Here is a 25073-nt window from a genome sequence, read left to right as displayed (position 1 = left end):
ACCACCACCCCCAGTTGATAATCATTCCATTGTGGCATTCTTCATTACACAAAAGTATGCTGCGCATGGGTGGGCGCGGTGAAACTTATAAGAATTTCCCGCCTCAGCACGCAGACCCCATTTATTCATTCATTCATTCAATTACGGTACAACTAGAAAAGGCAGCCTCGGTGGGGGATGTTGGTTACAATACCATAAATGCACCAACGAGACCCAACAGCACCTCCACTTCCCTCTCCCTCTCCCCCTCCGCCACTTTTTTTTTCTTGCACATTTCCCATGCAACTCGTTGTTTCAACTAACTACTCTACGAGAAGAGCATCAGAAACGCAAGCATGAGTGCGAATAGGCCGATAGCTTCCGTGAGCGCGAAACCAAGAATTGCATAATTAAAGAGCATCTTTGTCAAATTGGGTTGCCGAGCACAAGCAACCAGCAGGTTACCAAAAATGGTTCCGATGCCGAGACCCACACCTGCAAGAGCAATGGCAGCGAGACCTGTACCGACGTAATGCAGGCCCTGCACAGATATGGCCACAGTGGAGGCCTGACGAATGGCGATAGCGTGGCCAATTGGGCTCGTAACTTTTGCAGGAGTCATCACAGAAACGGCAGCGGGCGTGACGCGACGGAGCGAGGACTGAAGGGCAAGGCGGCGCATCATCTTGGTGTGTGAATAAAGAAAAACTTTTGTTTTGTGGTGAGACTCTAAAACGTAGTGGCTTTCGACAAATGGAAGACAGTGAAGAAGGCGAGAGAACATGCTTCGACTAGCGTAATACCATGTGATTTCAACGCACCAACCGACGAGGCGCGTAGCAGTAAAGGATTAGGGAGAGAACAACATACAAGCAGAACGCTGTGACGAGTTAGCTCCCCTTTCCTTCAATCATGGAAAACGTAGGTAAAGGAGCAAAGAGGCAAATACAGACTTCGTTAACGGAATGACTGTACATATTTCTTAGTCCGTTTAGCGATGTAGCATTTCTCACTTAGTCAATAACCGGGCTATTATTAAATATACACTGATAGTGGTGATGCGACACATCTACTGCAAGTAAAAAAAAGGGGGAGACTCCCCCCCCCCCTCCAAACTCTTACAGCCATCACTCGACTAACAAATAAAAACCTTGCCATCAACCACATTAACAAAAGGCAAATAACGTTGGGTGGCTGCTTCCAAGATATACACCCGCTTACGAGAATTTTCCGTGGGCAAAACTCCGGCCGTTAGCTCGTTCATTTCGTTGGTTCAGGAGACGCCTTCCACGGCTGTCAAACCCAATGTCTGCCTTCTGAAATTTGTTTTCCTCATCCGTGCTTTCATCCCGCTTCAACCTTGATCGCTTTGTACGGCCACGATCCATCTCCTGCTCCCACAAAGGATCTCGCACTTGCTGTCGAAACTTTGGCGCATGGGGTTGACGCATAACAGTCAATGGAGCCTCCAGCTTATGCTTTTCCATAGCCCTCAACACCTCCTCCCCCACAACGCTGCTTCTGTGGCCCCCCAAAGGGTCAGTTGGAGAAGTCCCTCTCTTTCCAACATCCCTCGACCCGTTTACCTTTAGGGCTTTCACTATTCCGCAATATCTGTCGGGTGCACTATTCTTCCGAGAAGAACAAACTGAATTCTCTTCTCTGTCGAAAGCCGCCGAGGAAGCGTAGGAAGATGAACACGTCTCCTGTTCACTCCACAGTGAGTTGTTGGAGCTGTTGTCCCGTACAGCAGTAGATGATGACGACTTGGTGTTGAGTCCTTTCAACCTAGCTGGAAGACCAACATGTTGAACTCTCTTCTCACCGTTCGTCTGTACTAACTGCTGCTGGGGTACTTCTCTCTTCTTTCCAATAAGTCGTAGCGCCTCTTGGTCGGTTAACTCACGACCTACATCGCTAGTAGGGCACTCACCCACTATTTTACGTGGTGTACTTCCCGTAAAGGGTTTAACACGACCCGATGATAGTTCCATGCCCCTGTGTGTTGTACGATTGTCTCGACTGCACTTGATATCGGGCGTGGCAGAGCTTTCCGCTACTCGGGAGTAGAAAAGCATATACGCTGATTGCGATAGGGCATGGTCCTCGCTGCAATGTGAAATGTGGCCATCATTGCACTCAATCCACGATTCATTGCGTGCGCGAACAACACTGAAGTAGTGCCCATGGGAGAGCGAGGAACCCTGGTGGACACAAATGGCGTTCAATTCGTATAGGCACTCAACTGACCTATTGCTCGCTTCGCTATTATAAATGCTGCTGTCACAACTAGCGGGACCATTCGAGGGCTTGTAACCCCTCCTCTTGTGGTTACGTAGCTTTTTCAACGTTCCATCGGCCGTGCAAAAGGGCCCCATGTTCAGTATCTTCGGGTATCGTACAAACTTCCCAACCTTCGCCCCGAACTCATTGAAACGTTTCAAATGGATAATTAAAACATTCGGTAACTTATGCAACATAAATTGTTTAGTAGCGTTCACGGTAACGCCGCGAGGCGTTATATACACCCGTCCCTCCAACCTTTCCTTCGCGCAGAGTTTGGACAAACAGTGTTCGAGCGTTTGACCACAGATCTCTGGGCTAAGCGTCACAAATGGATCATATGTGTTGGAGATGAGTTCCTTGTGTCCATCATCACTATCACTTTTGCGCGAATTCGCGTTCATCTTTAAGTTACTTGCTTCCTGAAGGTTCCCCTCCTTTAACAAGTAATGAATCTCCTCCCGCCTACTCCAAGTGACAGTGGAACGAAGGTAACCACCAACGATCCGCTGTAATGTCGAAGTTTGTTCGATGTGTTGCGGCAACTTACGAGAACCCACTTGCCTAAACAAAATTGAACGGTGGCACGCATGCAGCAGGTGCACGGCAAATTCATGCGCGTCACCTTGCACTCCAAGGCGAAAGTGTGGTGAAAGCACCTTAATGTTGCTGATGATTACGGTTGGTTTATATGCGTTTCTCGAAGGAGTGTGTATTTTACGAATTGTCTCTCCCAAAGCATAAGCGTAGTCAAATGGCGCATTCAACACCCGGTCTGTGTGTGGAGAACGGAAAGTAGTCGAAAAGTATTGCGAAAGAGCAGGTGTATACGCTATCGCTTGAAGCACGCAATTGATAAAGCATGTATTTCCCATGTTCTGCAAACCGCATCCGTTAGGACCAACGTCGCGCCAGCGGAGAGCAAGCACTTGTTTTAGTTGCTCATCGGAACAAAGCATTGTTTCTGGGTCGATGTTCAGCGGGTCGTCATCGTCTGCCGCCTCATTCTTCCCATTATCTTCACCAAAGGCGAGGGAAGACGCATTGTCATCACTTCCATTTTCATTTCCGGGTGCGCCACTGCAATGTAGCTCATTCGCGCGGCGCTTGTTGAGAAAAACGGCACTTCTCGGGTAAGTGGCGATGCACGGTTTACGATAGCGCTCAAACGGAATGGGACGGGAAACAGTAGTGCGTGTCACAAAAGAACCATTGTTATTAACGATATCCATTATTTCACAGAGTTGTGACCACCGCTATCTTACACAGGTATCTCGTTACTCTTCCTTGAGGTATACAAAATTATTTCCTCCCCCTTCCCTCCTGTTCAATTCCCCACTAATTTATTCTCGCGTTCAGAAAAATACCTCGATCCCCTCGCGCCGGTGATGACCCACGTCGCACCCTTTACACCCAATTTATACGGTTAGATTTCTACTTTTTCCTTTTTATTTTCTTTGTTATTACGCTTTCCCTAAAATTCCTTTTCACTTCCCTCCTTCTTTTCTTTTGTGCTTTCCGCTTCTTCGCCCCCAATATCCCTTTTCGACTATACACCTAACTACAAATATATTAACTATTTCCCCCTTTTCCCCGGTTAGTTTTTTTCCTGTCCTTACTCCTCAAACAACAACAAAAAAAAAGATCGAAATCGCTCCGTTGATCTCACTCAACTCTCCCCCGATTGCAAGTGTACGGTTTCTAAAAGTGCTTAAATATATTGTAAAGATGAGGGGAGTACCGCGTCTATATGCAAGGCAATGGGAGGTAACAAAAAGAGAAGATTAAAACAAAAAAAAGGAGATAGAGATGCAAAAAGAGGTAATCAGGCGCAGTGAGCGGTGACGAGCACAAATGTTTTTTCTTTTTTTTACTGCATAAGTTACCTTTCGTTGTTTTCTCACCCACCAAGTACGCGCATGCAAAGAGACACATATTCAGGCTACTGAAATACAAGGCGGCGGGTAAGGAACTAGTTAGCACAGAATTGTGCAACAATGTAAAGAAAAAAAAATGATGACAAGTGTTAAAATACAACCCCAAACATTTAGGGGACTGCCGTTGGACTATACTCCTCTCAACGAAAACAAAAGCAAAGAGAAAAAAAAAAGATAAGAGATCCCGAAGAGATGGTGGTTACCACTTTTATGGGTCGCGCAGCAGAGCGGTCATTTGCATAAATCCCACCGTGGGACCACCACAAATAACATTTTCCCTCAAATGTTCTCCTCCTCCTCCTTCTGCTCCTCCACCTTTCCTTCCCTCCTCTGACGCATCCATTCTTATGCCACAGAACTCCAAATGTAAAAAGAATCAACAAATTTACCGTGTTTGATGAACCATAACTCCAATCCATATGAGGGCACCGCACATACTTATAAAGTGTCACTGCAAACGACACCGACGTATTCATGCTCCCTCACCCGCCACAAAAAAAAAGAAAAAAAAAGCGACCGAGTACACAAAACTTAGAAAAACACTGCACATAAATAATTGATTTTTTTTCCGCATGAATTAAGAACTGCACCTATATGTTTGTGGCTACAAGGAAGGGAACTGGCTTCACTTCATCTGACCACCATTTGCCATATGTAAACAAAACACCGCTAACGGTACACAAGGGAAGAGAACGTAAAAGCAAAAACAAGTAAATATATTTTAACCAAATATAAAACAACTAGAGTTTTCACTGAGTCTCACCGGTTTCATTGTTGTTTCGCACTCGCTTCTCCCCCACACTGCCTACGGTAAATCGCGTGCGCCTTGAGTTGTAACTGCGTAAGGCCTCAGATTGTGACACTGCTGATGCATTTGAAAGCAAGACACCATCATCCACATCCCTGTTGGAGGGAACTGCAGACACACATGTCCCACCTACACCCTGAGATACGCTTGAAGGAGCAGATATCGCAATTGCGGGACTAAGCACAAAAGGTGTTCTCCTCACAGTACCGCAGGGAGAACAAAACGGCGGCGTTGGTCGAAGTTGAGTAGACGGGGAACAAATAGGGCCGGTGGCAGGACTTTCAACCAACTTAGTAACACCCTGAGTAGTGGTAGTACGGGGGGAGGTAATGGCAGCAGCAGGAGTTATATTAGCAGCAAGGTCTGGCATTGGCGAAAGCGCGGCAGAAGAAGCAATACATACTTGTTTCTCCGCTGTGCTTATCTGAGGTTCGTTACTGACTACACCCTTTCCCAACAGCACAGTTGTCACGGGTGGTTTTGAACCCGATGGAGAAATTTGAGGGGAAACAGCAACGGGAATCACTACACTAGGAGCAGGTTGCCCCCCGCTGCATGTAGATTGCAGGACAACAAGACTCGATTGCCTCTCTTGACGCTGCTTCTGCAGTGTTGGTATATCGATAAAAACAGGCTTCTCTTCTGATTTCGCCGTCTGACCTCCCTGCGAAGGCAATTGCGTGGCGTTGGTCTTCTTGTTACCATCACCTTCAGCGGCAGAAGAAGGGGTTTCCTCCGCACGCTCTGTGCAAGGTGTGCGTGGTGTGCTAGGACCTGAAGTTTGACTGCTCTTGCATTCTCCTAGTGTTAGCTGCCTTCCCTTCGGAAGAGGTGGAGTCGTCGATAGATCAGAACGACGGACACTTTCCACATTAGTGTTTTTGCTGACAAGGCCGTCAGACCTACCGTTGACACCATTGGCAGCAGCGCCATCCTCCAGTAGTGCCTTTGTGACACTCAGCTTGTTTTGAAGCAGTGGCCAAATGATGGTGTCAGAGGTTCCTTCAGCTAGGAGATACTTGATAAAGCATGATGACGATTGCCCGATGCGATGCACACGATCCTCACACTGCAAATGTGTACATGGGTTCCAGTCAAGTTCAGTGAAGACAACCATCGTTGCGCATGTCAAATTTAGCCCCACTCCGCAAACGAGCATAGACAATACAGCAAGGTGACAGGTGGGTGATGTACGGAAATGGTTAAGCAATTCCTCACGCTGTGCGGCAGCCGTATTTCCACAAATCAGAATATAGTCTAGGGGCTTTCGCGGGTTGACAGATTCAATGGCATCACGAATGCCATCTAACATGACACGGTGGTGGGCAAAAACGATCATTTTTTCATTTGTTTCAACGAGTTGCTCTGCTACGCCACGTATGTAGTCCTGGACAGCCGTTGTTTTCGCCCTCGCTGTTGCTGTGCGCAGCTCGAGAATATTTAGTTGCTTACCTGCTGAGTATTGCGATGGAGGACCACCAGGAGTGCCATGAGGATCTGACGCAAACGCAGAAGGTGTCAGGGGATCTGTCAAACCCGGCAATGCCAAACCATTTCTCAGGCATTCACGCAGTTTTGTAATATCCTTTTCAAGGGCTGCTTTTTCTTTTGGTGTAATGTACAGATAGAGCAAATGCCTGCTCTTTGACGGTAACTCGTTCGCCAGTTCACTTTTTGTTCGACGGACAACAAAATGCTGTATTAACGCATGCAATTCGCTGATATTGGAGTGTCCGGTGCAGTCTACACCAAAGCGGCCTTGAAAAGAATTGCAGTACCTCGCGCAAAATTGTGTTTTTGACGGCATGCATGAAGGGTTTACGAAGGCCTGAAGCTGAGAATATAGTTCGACAGGCCTAGACATAGCAGGAGTTCCTGAAAGCAACAGGACTCGTTTGGCTGCACGACACAGTTTAAGTGTTGCTGTAGTTCGCTGAGCGGTGCCTGATTTTATGTAGTGCGACTCATCCACTATAACAACCTTAAATGTCACCGAGACACCCTCGAGACATTTTAAAGATGAGTACGGTACAATAACAATACTATGAACTCCATCGATGCGAAACCTCTTTGTTGTGTGTGCCGTGGCTATCCGCCCTACCGGTATCGAGCAAAATCGGATTATTTCCTTTTCCCAATTGTCTACCAAGGAAAGCGGGCAAATGATAAGCAGTGGCCACTCGTTACGGTAGTGATGGGCAAAGGCAATCGCTTGGACTGTCTTACCAAGACCCATGTCATCTGCAATCATCCCACGACCCCCACGAGCAATAACAAATCCCACACCTCGTTTTTGAAAAGGGTGTAGTTGAGAGTAAACCACATCATCTGGATCTGGACCCTGAGACAGATTCACCTTCACCTGCTTCTCATGCTCAAGTACGTTGTCCTTCGCAGCTTGTACACAACTGAAGAAAAACGGTGGTATCTTTTCTACCTGCAGCTGATGTGAAGAGAACTTTCGGAGCGCAAGAATCAAACGTTCGTATGATTCTATCGGGTAAACATACGCCATCCTTTTCACATACCACATTGGTTTGAACTGTTCGTCCTCCAACACCGCCAGCACTTCCTTGCACATCGGCGCGGTCGGTGTGGCGGTGCAATACATCACCTTTTTTTCCGGATGCAGAAGGGCTTCAAATCGCAGAATAGCACATGTCTCCATACTGGAAACAGCTCCCGAACCGTTTCTTGGTGGAGGTTGAGGAACAATACGACGCCAACCCTCTGCCTGAATGGGGGAGTTGGCACAAAAGCGGCATCTGTGATATTGGCATACGTAACAGATTTTGCCACTTTTGTCTACTACACATCGCACCGGTGTGCCACAGTTGCAATTCATGAGAGGTTAAAGAAACGTAACAGGGATAAGCAACCCCCTGATACAACTAGAGAAAAACTTATTGTTCTCGAAACGCAAATCGACGTATATCCATATATGTATATGGATATACAAGCCTCTGCTTGTCCACGTGTGCTTTGGGTAACCTGCCGCAAATGGTTTTTCTCCACGCTTTATGATTCTTTATTATGGCTTCCTCTTTCCACTCCTCTATATGTATTAATATAATTGGCTTGCGTCACTTTTTCAGTACTTCCTTCCCCCCGCAATAGCAGCTTCTACCTACTGCGTGGAAAAACACTTGTGCATCATAAGGCGGTACGGGTAAAAATGAGAGAATAAAAGGGAAAATAGGTGAGACAATCGGCAAAACAAATATATATGGAAACGAGCAATCAAGGTGAAGACAAAAAAGGATAAAACAAAGAAGTGGTCAAAACTTAGAAGTAGAGTAAAGATTTAGTCGCAATGTCCTCATTAGAGTGAACACCAGTAGTACGCTTGCACAGGGGTGTAACGCCTTGTCCGATAAGATGAGTAGATGGGGATCCAGCCCTCCCTAAATAAGACAACAAAAGACTATTTACAACCGGTTCCAGCACTGATTGCGCAGTGACTTCAGAAAGTGAGGTATGTGAAACCCAAGGGTTCCGTTTCACGCGACGGAAGAGTGTAGTTGAGAACAGATATTTGCGTGTTTCCGTGTGGGTGCGCCCGTTTCCTTATACGTGTTTTTCAAACACCCACAGTTACCTTTTTATCCCCTCCCATATCACACACCTCCCTCTTTCAACCCGCGACGCAACGTTATCTCCCCTTTCCTGTGCCAACACATCTCTTATCACCTGGCGTGCACGCACATAAGTACACATTTCGGCTAGTTATTCGTTTAATCGTCTTCAGCAATAGGCGTTAAAATGCTTGTATTGCCCATCCTTTATTCCATATTCTTAGGAACATCGTCTCGCATACTATTAACAACGACCACTACTCGCCACCGTATCCCTTGTCACCCTTTCACGCACGCTGAATATTGCCCTTCTCATCTGTAAGCCACCACACTTCCTCTCTTCCACTAAAACGAGGAACCCCAAAAAGCAGCAGCAGCATCCTTCACACCATTGCGACCTCAGCGCCGTCGACGATTCCCTGAACGACTGCCATACCTGCCTCTACTGGTTCGGCTATTGTTGTGTCCATTGGTAGGACCACGGAAAGGAACTTTTCGTCTCCTTATTTGAAGCATCGACGCTCCTGACGCTGTGAGTTCCGCTTCGCCGTCTAACTGCCCGGCAACGGTATCCACAGCATCCAATACAGCTTTAGTTGTCACGCCGTTCACTGTGAGCGCGCGACGGATGATGCACACTTGCTGCCGCACATGTTGCCCGTATAGCGGCAGCATAAACGCGAGTGAAGCGAGTTTCTGCAAGAAACACAAAGCTTCCATAAAGAGCACTCCTCCATATGAATGAACGTCCTTGCCGTATTCCGCTGTCAGCTGTTGTATAAATCCCAACAACCACTGAAGTATATGACCGTCGGATACAGCCATTATGCCAACAGTTGTGGATGTAGTGCAAATTGCGTGTACAGATCGCAGCATCATAAGCCGAATGTCATCCGCGGCAGCAAGCATAGAGATCAGCATGGTGAGGGAATACAGGGACTCAGAATGCAGAATCGCCTTCATGTCGCTACAGGTTTGACATCCATGTTCAACGAGGCGGGTGACGAACTCAAGGTGGATTGGACCTTCAGAACGCAGCTGATCAAGTAGCCCCTCGGCTGAAGCAGCCACCATAGAACTTTTGTCTGCCTTGTTTCTCATATCTTCGTGGCGCTTGATCATAATTGGCGTCGTGATGCATGCCAGTGGAAACGACAGCAGGAACCGATGAAGCGGTACTGGGTCCGAAAATGCTGCCTTTGTTGCTAGCAAGAAATGCATAACATCGTGATACATTGGATGCCGTGCATCTCCAAGTACAGCCATTGCCATGACCAAGAAGGCAGATATAGGTGTTGGTAGCAGTGGGCAGTTCCATTCAGCACTAGTTTCTGTTTGTTGCTGCCGTTCAAGCCGGCTCCCACTACCGGACTGACGCTCCCTCTTAGCAGCCAACTGTGTCAGCTTCAACCGGGTATATCCAACAACAATACGCGTCGGCCCACTCGGCGTCCACACAGAACCCAACGCTGCCGCTCCCATGCGCCGTAGGTGCGAGTCCGTGAAGGAAAGAGAACGCAACAAAACAGGTATGCACTTCGTGCCAACATTCCGTCTTGGCAACTGTTCAGCCGGCATCGCGAGAACAGTATGAAGAAGAGGAACAAGGTACCGAGGATCCATTACATTGGCTGAAACTACCGTGTCAAAAGAGGCCAGCTCAACGTCCTTTGGCGTGCTGAATTCAGGGAACACGGCGCGCAACAGTTCCCAGCCCACATCACCCCTCCGTGAAAGTAAAATGTTATTGTGAAGCCTCACAGGGCACTGTAACGCTGCCGTGGCCACTTCCTCGTGGGTCCAGGCATCGACGAGGAGAGACAACATATCGACTTCAGGCGTGACTTGGGGAGCACGTTGATGGTCCATTATAAGAAAGCGATGTTCCGTCAGAAACTGCGGTACATCGATACCACTAAAAACTGCTGAATTGTCGTAACAACGGGAGTCCCCGCAACAGCCCTCATCATCCGCTTCCTCTGATTTGTCGCTCTCCTCGGGAGTTGATTCCAAGTCCATTGGATCATTCCCATCTGGTACCAGTGGATTTGATTGTGATTCCGCGCGAAGGAAGTAATTCATAGATAGAAGCGTGCAGTACCGTATACGGTCCACCATTGACAGAGTACCCGAATACGTACGCAGAAGCAGAACTGAAAGGGGCGCGAACAAATTCATGTCAATAGTCGTGCGTGTACTGCTCTTATAATGGGAAACACTAGAATGCTCATACAAGAGTGTCCAAACAGTAACTAAGAGCAAGAACAGGAATGCGACGGTATTTCCTTCATTGGAGCTATTTTCCAAAAGCACTTTCGTGATATCACCAATTTCCCCTACTACAAGCTGAAGTAAGGCCTGACTCAAATCCTCAAGGTCGCTTACTTCAGTAGTCTCGCTCATCGCATCACTGCCCCTTTCTCCGCTGCGAGTTTTAATCCGAACCAAGAAGAGTGCTGATAATTCCCAACATACCGTTGGATAGCGACACCACAGAGTAGGACTACTGTGTTTGCTAAGTCGCCGGATGAGTTTCGCGCGTTGCCGTCCCTCCCTCACATCGCAATCATGAATGAATGAGAGCAGTTGAACTTCTGCCTCCTCCGTATCAACCACTAGTGTTGGAGGAGTCAAAGTGCGGCAAAAGCCAATCACTTGATCGTGCAGCGGCTGCAGCGCGCGCTGCTCTCTTTCTGCTTGCAAGAACGTAAGCGCGATTCGACGCTTCCCATGCTCTTCATGGCATACGGTAAAAACAGAGTGTAGATGCTCCCTCATTAAATCCACACGGTTGCACCATTTTCGTTCAACACGATCGATGACTAATTTAAACAAAGCCATATTCTCCTGCATATCAAGCACCCATAAATCCTTCACGAACTTCTTCCCGTCCCTTTTATTCTTCTCCCGCTTTACGCCCCCGCTGTCACCACTTTTCAGCAATTTAATGTCATTATCACCACCCCCATCGTCCTTCCCCGAGGTTTTTGCGTCAAACTTAGCTGCAAATGTACGCGCAGCGTTCACAAGCACACCATGTTCTCCATGCGTTAACTCCTGTGTTACACGGTCCGCAGTTTTTGATAAACTCCGCTGGAGTAAGTTGTTGATCATATGCAAAAAGCAGGGGAGGGCTGCCTCATTCAACACTGAAAGCCACAAGTAGGCCTCCTCCAGCTCGCACACAAAACGCACAGTTACACTATGCACAGTCCACTGAAGTAGACGCGCAACCCAAGCAAGGGCAAATTGAATCTCCTCACTCGGTTTGTCTCGGTGCTTGACGGCCCATGCCACCACATTCAGGAGCAACGGCCACTCCTGAACACCACCCGTTGGGGAGCTCATGGTAATATGGTGCATTTTTGTCATTGAGACACCCCGGGAGAGAGATGACACAAGGAGCGAACAGAGCGCAGCAATACCTGGAGCTGGCCACCTCGAAACAACCACCTCGCCACGGCGCAAAGCATCTACGATTGGTTGATCACAGGGACGGAACACTGGAAGCCGCGTTGGGAGGGCACTCAACCATGGTATACGAAGATGGAACACCTCACTGTAAAGTTCCATCAACAAGAACATGCGCTGCGACAAAAACATGACCTTCCCGTCAGGTTTCCACCCGTTGTTCTCCTCCTGCGGGCTGCGGCCTGGCGGGAGCATCATGTGATGAAGTTGCTGGGTCATCCGATGCCAAAATTCCTCCCAACTGGGAACGGTTTTCAACAACGCTGACTGAACCTTTGCGTTGTACGCGTCCCAGTCGCACTCGTTGTCCTCATTTTCACCTTCAACACTTTCCTCATCCTCGATTCTTCCCTGTTTCTCTTGTAGTTTGACCACAAGACCCAATACGGTTTTTGCTCGTGTTAGAATGGCGTACGTCATTTGCAGAGCGAAGGAAAGCATCAGTAGATCGGTGGATCCATTGATCATTCGATGAACATATTCAGCTACCCACGGTGGGCACACTTCCTCGGCTACGTGTGCGGGGCTCATTGTAAAAAACGTTGTGGCCCTCGCCTCCACAGGCTCCAGCTTCGCCTTGCCAGCTGCCAGATGGTAAGGTATTGGCGCCAACATTGCCCGTGTTATAACGTTCATTGTGGAAATTGTTCCGATAGACGCGCTTACACGACCATTCCCGCTTTCCTCCTCCAGATGGGAAGACGCACGAGTGAAGTATGGTCGAATAAGACCTGGTGCTTGGTGTAAGATAAATATCAGAAGCCGCGCTGCCGCCGGTGTGTTTCTCGGTCGGAGTCGCTTCAAAATGAAGAAAAGCAGCCGGTTTGGCATTCCTTTGTCCTCTTCATCGACATGCATGAGCTGAAAATCCATCGGTGATTCCATTAGCTCAGTAACTGTTCGGTATAATATATGCAGCACACTCTCAGAGACCAGTGAATGGCCCAGTGCCTTAACCAGTAAGCGGAGTGTGTGTTTCTGCGCAAGAAGAACCGATCGTTTCTTTGCTGGCGGGATCCGCGAGTCAATGAACCGCTTGCCGAACACCTGTAGCGCAGTTTGTGCAACTTCAACACCAGTTTCTGTTCCTTCCTGAAGAAGTTCTCCGGCGTCCTCAAGGAGGTGAGTGAGAAAACCGTGCATACACAGAACGGACTCGGCAACATCGGCACGCGAGGATATAACAAGATCTATTAAAAACTTCGCCCGTGCCAGACGAATGCGCCGCTGAGAATACGGCAACTGCGGGCGGAAGCAGGCAAAGTGAAAGGGGACCACATTGCCAAAACGCGAAAGAAGAACTTTAGGCGTATAAACGGCAGCTACAGAGGCAAACTGTAGCGCGGCAATCGTCGTTGGAAGTGTCGCATCGGACAGCACGGAGAGGGCATGTCGCAGCACGCTGAAGCATGGCCCACGGCACATTTCTCGCAGAACAAATGAACGAACTCCAGCATTATTGCACGACTTCACAAGTTCTGTCATCGCTTGAAGAACGGGAGCAGCAAGTTCCTGCTTGTATAGTGCATTTTGAAGCGCTGCAAAACCTTGCGGATGAAGTAAAAACTCCGTTGAAAACCCCTCATTATCCGTTGCATTTTTCTTTATTTTGCTAAGACCCTCAATCACGGTGTCGTTGTGCTTAGACAATAAGTGACCTACCAGTGGTTCCACGAGAGCCATTGGTTAATGTGATTGCGTTAACCTATGGAGCAGAGGGGACCTAATGCACTAGATCTGACGTGATGTGCCCACTTACGATACCCACTCGGGACCTTCAGGGTGCTGTTTAAGGTTACTGGAAGAGAAGGAGGAAAAAAAAAAAAATACCACCGCACCCACATGCTAGTTGAAGTAACAAAATAAAGAGGGAATTTGTATAGCGGTTCGGTACAATTTCCTTCATATATGTCAAGTCTTCATTCACCCCTGTATCGCGGAACATCGAACGCTAGTTAACTGTAAAAGGAAAGGGCAGTCATACCCACCCACCCCTTTCATGTCCACCTAACAAACTTGCCACTACTCGCTCCAACCACCACCATATACGCCCATCAACAAACTCAATACCAAATCGCTTCATCAAAAAGCACTTACATCTCGCGTTGGTCCCATGGAAATGATGCATTGGTGCGCTAAATCTTTGTCTCGCATAACCACAGTTCCTAATGAAAGTCCCAAATAGTCACTGCATCAGTCGCTTTGGCAGCAGCTGTAGAGGCATGGATGCCATATTAAACGAAAAAAAATTAGTGGGGTAAGCCGTCCCCCCCCCCTGAGTTATTGAAAGGCAGGTAATGAGGGGTGTGTGTCCGACATCGTAATTTCCAGACTTGCGTCACTACTGCGTTCTCTGCGCACCGCCACAATTGCTCGATTCTTCGGTGTAACACAGCGAGGAACATATTCCACGACGGAGGTCTGGTAACCCATCTCACGCAGCCACAGCACGCGTCCATAATTTATAATCACCTCCACTAGAGTAGCTATGTCGTCCATACAAGGAAGAAAGTGTTCCATCTTCCTTTTCCGGCTGACTTTCTTCTCCCCAGCTCTTCGATCATAACCACCATCACAACAGCTGCAACAAGACGAGCAACTTAATGGATTCCCAGCTTGTTGGTAACAGGATTTATTCCAATCAGTGAGGCGAGTGCACTGCTCCCACGACAACTCACCTTCCACATCAGCCACATGAGAGAGGAAACCAGGGTTACAGTATTCAGCGTATCTTCCCTTATTAAAACAGCAGGGGACCACAACCAGTACCCGAGGAAGCTTGTTAGAAGCCATTAAATGACGCAAACAACTATCAACAGAAGTTCCACAGAGGTGCTTTGCCACAACGGCACAAGAATCAAAATCTATGTGAGTATTTCCCCAGTCAACATCCTGTAGTCGCTTGGAAATACGGTGCAGCGGATATCGACGTTCCCTGCGTTGCCTAACGCGAGCTCCCACGGTCCAGTGTGGAAAATTCGCATTATCAATAGCATGTTTAGGTGTAAATGGGTCGACCACAAAAGATTCACAACCAAGCCGTTCTGCGAGCTGTGCAGCTAAAAAACCATTACCGCCACCCACATCCACAATCGTTTTGATATCTATATCAGTCATGTAGACATGTTTCAGGAGTGACAGCAAGAGTTCGCCAATTCCGATTTCTTGTGGAAGGTTCTCCAACTCATGCAACGGAGAGCGATCTGGTAAAAACAAGGAGTACATGTCAATTAAGCGACACCAATCACTCGCTATGTCCTCCTCGCCTTCACGTGCAGCCTGATCTCCAAACGAGTTCAAATAAGTGCCTTGATGTGTATGTCCGCTTCCGCATTCCCCCCAGAGATCGCTCTCGACAGTGTGATTTTGTACTCCTAATGAAAAAACGCTACAAGCACTTAGACCAGCCTCGAATCTCTGTGGTTTCCTTTCGCCTGATGCGTCCACGCACGCTTTGGCAGTTGCGCGTTTGTAATATTCCTGCAAATCAGGTGACCACATTTTCATCACATGTTGCGAAGGTGGCGCTGCAAGCCGTTCTGCAATGCATCCCTCGAACATGCGTAGAAGTTCGCCCTCAGGAGTATTGACAAATGCGTGCAGGTGAGTGCAAGTTAAAGGACCCTCGTGCGCTAGCGAATAAGGGGCACCTACCAACATGCTCAACAGCTGCTCGCGAGGGGGAGTTCTGGCAAAAGATAAAACTTTCCTCAGAAGAGGGAACACGAATTGAACGGCGTTGCGCATGCCGTGGTATTGCTTCTGGCGGCAGTTGTACCTGGCATATGCGCTAGCACATGCGGTCCCTTGCATTCCATTCGTAATGTTGTCTTACTTTACGACACAACAACGAGTCGCAACGGGACGCTAGATAGATATGTAGAAGAAAGTGTCAACACAATTTGAGAAGAAAAGACGGTCACTCCAAAATGGCAAAGGTGAGCGATAACAATGATAAGAAGGGAGGTAACGCCGCTACCCACAGAGTAACACAACGCTCCAGTATAGCACAAAGTAGGCTGAGAGCAGAAATAATAGTACGTCACGGAAACCTTTGCAGCAATCCACAAAAAGGGCGTACACCAATTCGCTGCTATCATAATTTCAGGGATGTTTCCTTCTTTAATTGTTACTGGTCAGGGCAATTAGGGAAAAGCATACGAAGCGCCTTCCTCCACCTGCCACCACCGGTATGTGAAAAGGGATATAAAAAAAGAGGAATACACGATGCGTGGAATCAAGTGGGTCCAACCCGAATCAAACACAACAATTACACCATAATCACCAACACCACCACCAGAGAGCAGTCTGAGACCCACAAAGTGCAACCAAATACGCATCAAATAAAAATTAAAAAGTAAACAGAAGAGGGGAGGATAGAGAGAGAAGGGGGAAACCAATACAAACCACCATCAGTAGACATGCTCTGAAGGCATTACACTGGTGATACCAGACATGTCTGGAGGGGCATCCTCCACTTCCCTAAGCATCGCTTGAAGTTGTTCCCGCTTCTGTTGCAGTACGTTACGGTACGCTTGTTGATCTACCACAGAGGTGCAGTAAAGCAACTTACTGCTAGTTGCAGCAACTTCCCTCCCGATTCGCTCCAAGTTTTTATGAATCTCTCGGACCGACATCTTACTTGGAGCTGCATGACGACCGTGAACACCACCGACAATCTGCTCTGTTCTCGCCACTTTCGTTTGTGCGACATATAAGGAATTATTATCATCCTTCGCAGACTCCGCGTAGCTCAGTGTGTCAAGAGGAACATCAGTGACCCCATCAAAAAAATCCTGGCGACGCTTCAACACACCAGAGGCGGCAACACTCGTGACCAAAACATCCTCCCGGGCCGCCGCCAATTCGGCTTCGGCGCGCTCCGTGGGCAAACACAACTCCTCCCGCATGTCCTCCAAAATCCGTCGTTGTTGTTTGGTCAACTTCCCGCCGCTGTGCATACACAACACCCGACAAAGGCTGCGGTACGAACACAGCTCCTCCTCGCGTGCAGCTTTATAGAGTTCAAAAGCGGGGACTGGCTGCAGCTTCACCGGGGCATTTTGGGCCTCCTCCGCCCTGGCATAGATGGCAGCCACTCCACTTCCAGAAGCACTCATAGAAGCCTATTTCACGTAATCACAGAACGGGAAAATGTGCTGTTTTAGCCAACAAAATCAAATACGTTTTCTTTTTTTATTTTATTTTCGTCTATTGTGTGCGTTCCCCTCCTTCCTTTTTAAATCTGTATTTGCCATGGGTATTATCGAAAGGAGGTTCGAAAGGGAGTTACACAATGATGAGCGCAGCGAAAGGTTTAAGCGCCGTAGACGAGTAATTGGAGTCGACAGGTAAAAGCAACAACAAAAAAAAAAAAGAAAAATAGCATGCAAAATACCCGGGGGTACGGGAAAAGATGGTGCTGTAAGAAGAAGCTTTCGCCGCGACTATGTAACAAAAATGTTTCGCACGACTGTAAGAGAAGGAAACGAACCATGGGAGGGGTAACGATACAAAATACCATCTATGCACACAAATCATTTACAATATCAAAGAATTCCGAAAGGTCACTCGTTAATCCGCTGTGTTGTCATTTTTTTAAAAAAATGTCAAAAGTATCTGCACCTCATTCCACCGCGAGCCTCGGTAGTGAAGAAAAGAAGAAGAGGTTACAACAAAATGGAAAAGACGTAGAAACGTACGCTAAAAATGACTGGTTTCGTCACAGCTCCGGAAGCGGTAAGTCAGCGACAATTGTACCATCAGCCATATCAAACAACCAGGCCTCCACCGAAGCACACAGGGATTTAATTGCAGCGAGCATTTTCCCCCGACGGATCGCAACAACATGCAATGCACCCCCCTTATTCAAGCCATTTTCTTCTGCACCGCCCGTGTGTGTGGAAGTCACATGTTGCGAAAGCCACTGCCTCCACAGGGTGTCATCTTCTGGAACAGCGCGGAAGACAAAGCGTGAGTCCTTCGCGAAACACTGTGGCGGCTCAATCGTTTTACCGTTTTCGGCAAAGATTAGTATAAGAAACCCTCGACCATCTTTTGCCTCCCTCAAATCAGCTGAGGTGTAAACCTCAATAGGGCACGAAATAACCTCTTTGCTAGATGTACCATTATCACATGCGCTTCCACGGGTGACTGAAGCGGTGGATTTACAACTGCCTGAAGGGGCGGTGCCGCTACAGCGGCTGCAGGTGTTGGACGCACCCGATGGCTGTTCGTTTGTCTGACTGTTGTTGTCATTTCTGTTGTTTCCGAGAAGGTTATACCGCTGTAACAACTTGTGCGTCACAAACATCATGAAAAAGGGGTAACACGTAGAGAAGAATGGATACACCAGGCCAAAAATCCAGAGGAAACACATGTATAAGTATTGATTGCGTGACATTCGGAACGGTACTGACGACAGAATGCGGGAAAGTGGTGCATCAAGTTGCAGTGGTGTGGTGGAACCAACTTCTGCAAGTATACTGGACAGTGACTGCGCTATGTTTACCTTATCAGGAATGTCCGGCATCACGTGAAGCTTACTATCGTCACCATCGACAAGAGCCAGGAGTAAGTTCCCCGTTGTGCCCAAAGGCAGAGGAACTGCATCCCTAAGAGAAGGCTCGGAGCTCAAACAGATGTAACCCACTTTGAACGGTTTGTAGTCACCTCTTAACGCTTCCAACCAAGTGCCGGTGGGCTCACCCTCGCAGTTATCACGTAACCAAAGCAAACAGTGTTTTTTGCATATATCAAAGAAAGATACACTGGTAACATGAGTAAGACCTGACATGCCGAGGTGACGTTGTGGAAAACTCTCCTTCAGGAAATTAACGGCCTTGCGGTAGGTCAGGGCAGCAGCAGCTCCAACTACTATCCCTCTACAACTTCTCATTTGACTTTTATTACCAGCGGATTCATCACTAGATATATTAGGTAATTGCTCAACCGAAGCGACCACAAACTCTGGTAAGGGAACGGGCTCACCATCACCACCGAGCACATCAACGGATTGCGCACAGTATTCTTCAACAAGACTCAGTAGCACTGCCCGTGGAACACTGCGAACCAGCGCTGAACCTTCGTATAGAGCGGATAAAGCCACCCCCATATCGTTTGTTGCAAGTGGGGGAAGCAAAACGCGAACGGAATCGCCCTCAGAACGGCGCTCCCGCAGCCATTGAAGGAGAACTTGTACATCCTCCACATTACCCATTGAATTCACCTCGGCACGTCGGTCATAAAAAAAGTTGCCAACGAACTCCATTAAGGCGTAATCCAATTGACGCTGACTGTTACTCTTCACCGCGACGGCCATCTGTGGCATGTTCCACACCACCCCATCTGCAATGCCATAAACCTTCACTTCCTTGTCGTATGAAGCATGAAGTTCCTTAAGCAGTTCCGGACCCTCGTCGGAATAGGCGTCAATACGTAACAGCACAACTGCACCCGATTCAACGAGGGTGGAGTGCACAAGATTCTCCCACACTGAAGAGAACAATTGACATGACTTGCACGTGTCATCGTACACTTGAAGGAGGAAAAGTCGGTTTCCGCGGAAGTTGAGAATCCTTCGCAAGACTATGAGATTCTCCAGTTGCAAAGATTTCGATAAAATAGGCGGATGCTGATTAAAGCGCTCAAATAACTCATCAGATGTAAAATCTGCCGCGTTAAGCCGTTCACCAGCAATCCTTCCGAACTGATCATAATCACTGCGTTTGATATCATCTGATAGAATATTATACGCGACAAGCACTTTTGCCATGTATTCCTTGGCTTTTTCCTTTGCTTCAGCACCCTCTTGCATGTCGGGGTGGTGCTCCCGCGTTATCGTACGGAATGCTCGCTTAATTTCGGCCTTTGTGGAACCACGTGACACACCCAGTAGACCATACAGATCACGGTCATTAGGTTGTCCAAAAATGGAGGCATTCGTTACCGTTGGGGTGAAGGACAACTGCAGTGTTACTAACAGCAAACACATCATGCTGATTGAAGATAAATGCAACTGCATGATTCTCCGCTCCGTCTCTCTGTTTTAATGGCGATATCTCCTCCTGATGTCCTCTCCTTGACTGATACCCCCTTCTACTTTTGTACTTATTTCGCGCACAAAAACTCGTTTTTCTTCTTTCGTCACCCCCACGTCTTGTTTTGATTACAATGAAATGAAACTATCACCTGCTAACCGGTAGGTCACGACTAAATGAACCTGGGGGGAGAATGGACGTAAAAAAAAAAAAATGTGTAAATAAGAGACAGTGAATGAATTTGGTTATGTCGCAAAATTGGTACAACAACAGTCACTCAGAGAAAACTACAAGGCAAGGCTACAAGAAGTTTCGTCATCTGTCATTAATATTTTAAAGAAAACGGACGCCGACTGAACCGGGTGCACTGTGCAGCAATTGCAAAAAAAAAATCAAATAAGTTGAAACACGTGAAACAAGGAAAAACCTACGAACATTGAATGTTCAGCGCTGCTAAGCCATTACAACGAAAATAAATGAAAAACGATGAAACTTTTTGAGTTATTTGGTTTGATCCCTTGGATCTACCTCCAAGCTGTCAGGTGATGTGTCCATCACCAGCTTTGCAAAAAAGAAAAAAAATCTTTTCTTCACGAACTGCCAAAGCAAGGCCCTGTGAATGTGAAACAAACCAAAAAGCGATGCAGAAACATACATATGTACAGTATTCTTTAAAAAAAAAACAAGTATCATAAGTAAAAAAAAATTAGCCTGAAGTAATAAATCATTCACACTCATCCGACCACTTAGTCGGCATTGGCTGCAGCGAGCTCCTCATCCATGCGACACTTCCACGCACGATACTTTTCCTCAACATCAAGTCCCTGCTTTTTCATTGCAATGACACATTGAGCAACACACCGCAACAACTCCACCTCCAGCCCAGTTGAAGTTAATCCAGTGCCTAATGCCGAAGCAGTGAAACCGACATCGCTGCCCACAGGAAACTCAAGCAATTCGTCCAGAACGTCCTGACGTGTGGTGGTCTCAGGAATGAGATTCTCCTCCTCTTCCTCTGTCTGTGAAGTTTCTTCCTCCGATTGTGGAGGTTCTGTGGTAAAGCATATTGGCAGTCTCCCGGGAATCATTTCGCACTCGTGGCGCAACTCCGCTTCAAACTTTGTACAAGTGTCTTGCAGTTCGGAGAGGTTTTCTGACACTGACTTGCAATCCTTCGCGGTGCCCTCCAACAGCAACTGCGCTGCTGCCGCCTCCTGTTTCCCCGCAGCAACGGCAGCACAGAGCTGAATTACTTGCGCTTGGATCGCCCCCCAGCGAGCATCTGTCAGTGCCAAAATGGATTCCAACTTTGTTTGAAGTTTCTGTGACTCCGCCTCTACAGTCCATATTGCCACTTCACGGATCGCAATGTTCCGCTCGTGCATCAGCACCAAATTAAGAGCCTTGGTCCACGAAAGCTGGAGGTTGTTGCACATTTCCCTCGAAGACTCTGAGTTTTTCTTCTCATGTCGAAAATTTGATTCAGCTTCATCGATGTGAGAACTCAGTGTACCCACGCGCTCAGAAACAAGATTGGACACCAGAACTTGCTCTTCCAGTTGCTTCTTCCAAACTTCAGTCAATCTCACACCATCAATGAGTAATTGCCGTGATTGTGGGACATTTAACCACTGTTCTTTTACACCGTTTAGACTGTCTTTCAAGGTAGAAGTGCAACAGAGACCCGCATCTTCGCACTCCCTCTCCACGGCGGCTACGGCTTCGAGAAGTTCATCCAATTCACGGATGGCGTCATCAACCAGTGTCTCTGCTCCCTCTGTTGAGGCATTTATGGTTCTGCTTTTCGCCGCATCCCAACGCAACCGCGAGGCTACCAACTCCCTTACGTCTTGTTCAGGATCGTAGAAAACGAGTTGTTCACAGACACGGAGCGCAGGGGAGTAATCCGGAGATGTTTTCCACCCGCCTTTTGTCCACTCAATAATTAAATCCATGAGTGCCTGAGGGACGATTTGTTGCTTCTCGATTTGTTCAATGTGCTCGCGGAGCACAACTCCACGCCTGCGCAAGTCGTTAGTAGCCCCGCGCCACTCATTAGGCGTGCGCCCCCCTGTCGCTTCCTGAGCTCGATCCAGCAAACGTGAAACGTCACCACCCTTTTCAGTGTATTGTGAGACGAAATGTTGCAACGTCAGCACTATTTTCTCGGATGAGCGTTGCGTACCCGCAAACATTGTCTGGTCCTCCTTCATTTGCGCGAGCATTCCGTGTACTTCACGCAGCTGTGCTTCCCACTGCTTGACTCGACGCTCCTCCGCCTCAATCTGAGCTTCCAGTGAAGCCTTCTGCTCTTGCAGTTTCTGTATAGTTGATTGCACCTGTGTGTTTAGTTGTTCCACCTGGTCGGCTTCTGCGGTGAGGGCTGAAACCATCGTAAGATCTTTCGTACGCTGTTTAAACATTGAAAGGGCGGCGTGGCGCATGGCCTCAAAGTTTTCATCTGCGTCCGTCTCAGACTTCGTACCAGAACACTCCTGTGTCTGAGGATGGAGACCTTCGCGTAGTTCGGCCATGAACGGTTATTTGATGTAATTTTTTCTTCTGTATATTTACCGTCGTCTCCTTAAATGTAGCTGCGATAACAGCGCAGCGAACAAAATATGAAAAAATGAGGGGTTGAAGAAGATGTAGTCTGCAATCGAAGCACCCATCCATCCTGTCGTTAAAAATGAAGCGGGAAAACCCAATTATTGCGACACTAAGGTACGATTCCATCATCCGCATCGTCCCTCTACCCCCAACCCCTCTCGGGAACTCCACCTATTTTCCCACCTACTGACAGATGTGGTCCGTGAATCGACAACAATAACAACCAAAAACATTGTCCGACAATGCCTGGTGTTTTGTTATTTAGCACATGTACTTCAACTACTCACTCGCCCCGGTCTCCGCGTCGCTTTCGCTTAACCCCAGACACCTTTCGTTCAAGATCTTTGGGTAACTTCGGGGCATTCGATTTCACGCAGAAACGCTTCTTTTTGTTTCCAAACTCAACAGCTGTAGCATCCTTCTCATTAATATCTTCCCAATACTCCCCGTCATCAGAGGAATGTTCAGCACCTCCACCGTGTCGCGACCCACAATCCTCCTCCTCTTTTTCACGCTGCTGGAATTCCCCTGCCTCTTCCGCTCCTGCTCCAGCAACAGAAGAAGATGAAGCTGTTGCCAACGCCTTCGCAGCGAAGGAGAGGCGTGAGTGAGAGTAGAGTTCACGGGGAAAGTTGACATCGTAGAAAATCGTCGCTGTTTTTCGGCCCGTGTCGGCGGATGGACCATTTATTGCGGGTGTAACAAAAGAGCCATCCCCAGCGCCACTGGTACCACTTCCCGCCGCTGAAGGCGTGCGCAAGCGCTCCTCCATTCGCCTCTTTTGGTCTGCTTCAAACAGTTCGCGACGTTTCGCCTCCTCTTTGCGTTGCATAAACTTCATGCTCCGGAGGATCTCCATCGTTTTACTCTTGTCCATCACTTACGGTGACGCAAATATCGTTCGACGCAGGTAAAACACGTTTCCGCCTATCCACCTTTTTGACAGGAAAGGTAGCGTGTCAGCTTATCCCCCTCCAGTTTCCTCCTCAATTCGTAAATTTGCCGCTCCAATGATCTCCTTCCTTGATTTGTGAGAGTGGCGCTGAACTAAATGTGAAAGGGGTATTCACAAGAACGGCAGAAGCAAACAGTTGTATGAGGAGAAGGGATGTGCAAGAAATATGCTGACATGTTGTTTTTATTTATTTATTTTTTTTAATCACTTATTGCAGCGACTACAAGGATCGCCGACTTTGGCTATTTATGCATTCTCCTGCTGAACCGCAGTCGTGTGACGTGTATTCCGAATAACTGTTGACGGTAAACTGGAAATGTATAAATGATTGAAAGAGGGAAATAAGAGGGATTGTAACAACCGTTTTGGTTTGCAATATATTTTTTTTCCGCGTGAGCGTGTTGCGCTGATGACCCGACAGCCCCATTATAACTACTCACTTGAGGTTGAAAAGAAGGAGTGACAATCTCACCGCCGCATCAACTTAAGCAACAAGGACAGTAATACAGCGGTGACAAGGGCACCGAACAAAGTTACCGACGTCTGGTCATGCATGCAAATAAGTATGTATGTACCGCAGTAGTCGTGTAGAATAATAAACAAAAAAGCGGCGAAAAAAGTGTGAGAGACAAATACCACAAAAAAAAAAGAAAATGATGGTGTGTTATCTTACACGGTGCCAACGGTACGCAATGTACATAATTCTTCCTTGTTTCTCTCTTCCCACACGTTCGAGGGGAAAGCTTTCCTAAAATTATAAATATATAAGTTGAGATATAATTATATAAATACATAGGGCAATGTATTTACTTTCCCCCTTTAATGCAGTCCTTTAAAACAAAAAGGTTGAAGTCATCTTCCTTTAAAACTTTTTTTTAAAAAATGACTTCTCACACCACCGTCATCTCCTTCCTTGTATCACTCCCTCATTCTGCATCCTTCAACACACTCGGCATTTTACACAGTTTTTCATCCTTCTGATCCCGCGTTTATTATGTTATTTTAGTTATTATTATTTTTTTCTTTCGTGGCCCACATTCATTTTCCCCCTTCTCTTTTTGATGGTGCTGGCAGATATACAACTGCTCGCACACACACAAAAATTCTACGAATTGTACATGGGTATATATCTATATATTTGCTTGTACAACACCCCGCGCGAAAACGGTTGAAGTGAAAGGAAACGGTGTGAAACAGCAATAACAACAAAAGCAACCAAAAGAAATGAAGAGAGAGAGAGAGAAGGGTGGTGAAACCGAAACAAAGAGAAAAAATTAAACGGAATACACCAGCGCCAACACAAGCACACGTACTTCGCAAACCTAACGCAGCGTACCTCAGTTTCACGGCCTATAAACACGCTCATCAAAACTCGTACGAGACAGGGAGAGGAAAAACCAAGAGGAAGTAAACTAC

At 47.4% G+C, this 25073-nt stretch overlaps 10 protein-coding genes across 10 annotated transcripts; 1 reads left to right on the top strand and 9 right to left on the bottom strand.

Moving 5' to 3' along the window:
- Positions 1 to 307: 307 nt before the first annotated feature.
- TbgDal_XI5960 (ATPase subunit 9, putative) lies at positions 308 to 763 on the bottom strand (the record flags this gene model as incomplete). The annotated part of the gene is made up of 1 exon (XM_011781440.1): positions 308 to 763. One exon carries the CDS (start codon positions 761 to 763, stop codon positions 308 to 310), a length of 456 nt encoding a protein of 151 aa, XP_011779742.1.
- Positions 764 to 1196: 433 nt separating this feature from the next.
- On the bottom strand, positions 1197 to 3494 carry TbgDal_XI5950 (cysteine peptidase, Clan CA, family C19,putative; the record flags this gene model as incomplete). Its single annotated transcript, XM_011781439.1, has 1 exon — positions 1197 to 3494. One exon carries the CDS (start codon positions 3492 to 3494, stop codon positions 1197 to 1199), a length of 2298 nt encoding a protein of 765 aa, XP_011779741.1.
- A 1454-nt stretch (positions 3495 to 4948) lies between these two features.
- Positions 4949 to 7852, bottom strand: TbgDal_XI5940 (SNF2 DNA repair protein, putative; the record flags this gene model as incomplete). Its single annotated transcript, XM_011781438.1, has 1 exon — positions 4949 to 7852. One exon carries the CDS (start codon positions 7850 to 7852, stop codon positions 4949 to 4951), a length of 2904 nt encoding a protein of 967 aa, XP_011779740.1.
- Positions 7853 to 8981: 1129 nt separating this feature from the next.
- On the bottom strand, positions 8982 to 13736 carry TbgDal_XI5930 (hypothetical protein, conserved; the record flags this gene model as incomplete). Its single annotated transcript, XM_011781437.1, has 1 exon — positions 8982 to 13736. One exon carries the CDS (start codon positions 13734 to 13736, stop codon positions 8982 to 8984), a length of 4755 nt encoding a protein of 1584 aa, XP_011779739.1.
- Positions 13737 to 14333: 597 nt separating this feature from the next.
- Positions 14334 to 15866, bottom strand: TbgDal_XI5920 (hypothetical protein, conserved; the record flags this gene model as incomplete). Its single annotated transcript, XM_011781436.1, has 1 exon — positions 14334 to 15866. The coding sequence occupies one exon, from the start codon at positions 15864 to 15866 to the stop codon at positions 14334 to 14336; it is 1533 nt and encodes a 510-aa protein (XP_011779738.1).
- A 116-nt stretch (positions 15867 to 15982) lies between these two features.
- TbgDal_XI5910 (hypothetical protein, unlikely) lies at positions 15983 to 16414 on the top strand (the record flags this gene model as incomplete). Its single annotated transcript, XM_011781435.1, has 1 exon — positions 15983 to 16414. The coding sequence occupies one exon, from the start codon at positions 15983 to 15985 to the stop codon at positions 16412 to 16414; it is 432 nt and encodes a 143-aa protein (XP_011779737.1).
- Positions 16415 to 16465: 51 nt separating this feature from the next.
- TbgDal_XI5900 (hypothetical protein, conserved) lies at positions 16466 to 17173 on the bottom strand (the record flags this gene model as incomplete). The annotated part of the gene is made up of 1 exon (XM_011781434.1): positions 16466 to 17173. One exon carries the CDS (start codon positions 17171 to 17173, stop codon positions 16466 to 16468), a length of 708 nt encoding a protein of 235 aa, XP_011779736.1.
- Positions 17174 to 17775: 602 nt separating this feature from the next.
- TbgDal_XI5890 (chaperone protein DNAj, putative) lies at positions 17776 to 20076 on the bottom strand (the record flags this gene model as incomplete). Its single annotated transcript, XM_011781433.1, has 1 exon — positions 17776 to 20076. The coding sequence occupies one exon, from the start codon at positions 20074 to 20076 to the stop codon at positions 17776 to 17778; it is 2301 nt and encodes a 766-aa protein (XP_011779735.1).
- A 762-nt stretch (positions 20077 to 20838) lies between these two features.
- TbgDal_XI5880 (hypothetical protein, conserved) lies at positions 20839 to 22626 on the bottom strand (the record flags this gene model as incomplete). Its single annotated transcript, XM_011781432.1, has 1 exon — positions 20839 to 22626. The coding sequence occupies one exon, from the start codon at positions 22624 to 22626 to the stop codon at positions 20839 to 20841; it is 1788 nt and encodes a 595-aa protein (XP_011779734.1).
- A 359-nt stretch (positions 22627 to 22985) lies between these two features.
- Positions 22986 to 23579, bottom strand: TbgDal_XI5870 (hypothetical protein, conserved; the record flags this gene model as incomplete). Its single annotated transcript, XM_011781431.1, has 1 exon — positions 22986 to 23579. The coding sequence occupies one exon, from the start codon at positions 23577 to 23579 to the stop codon at positions 22986 to 22988; it is 594 nt and encodes a 197-aa protein (XP_011779733.1).
- Positions 23580 to 25073: the final 1494 nt, after the last annotated feature.

This window comes from Trypanosoma brucei, chromosome 11 (assembly GCF_000210295.1).
Source record: "Trypanosoma brucei gambiense DAL972 chromosome 11, complete sequence".
Taxonomy (NCBI): domain Eukaryota; phylum Euglenozoa; class Kinetoplastea; order Trypanosomatida; family Trypanosomatidae; genus Trypanosoma; species Trypanosoma brucei.
Note: the sequence above shows the minus strand (reverse complement) of the source record. Positions and strands in the feature narration are given on the sequence as shown.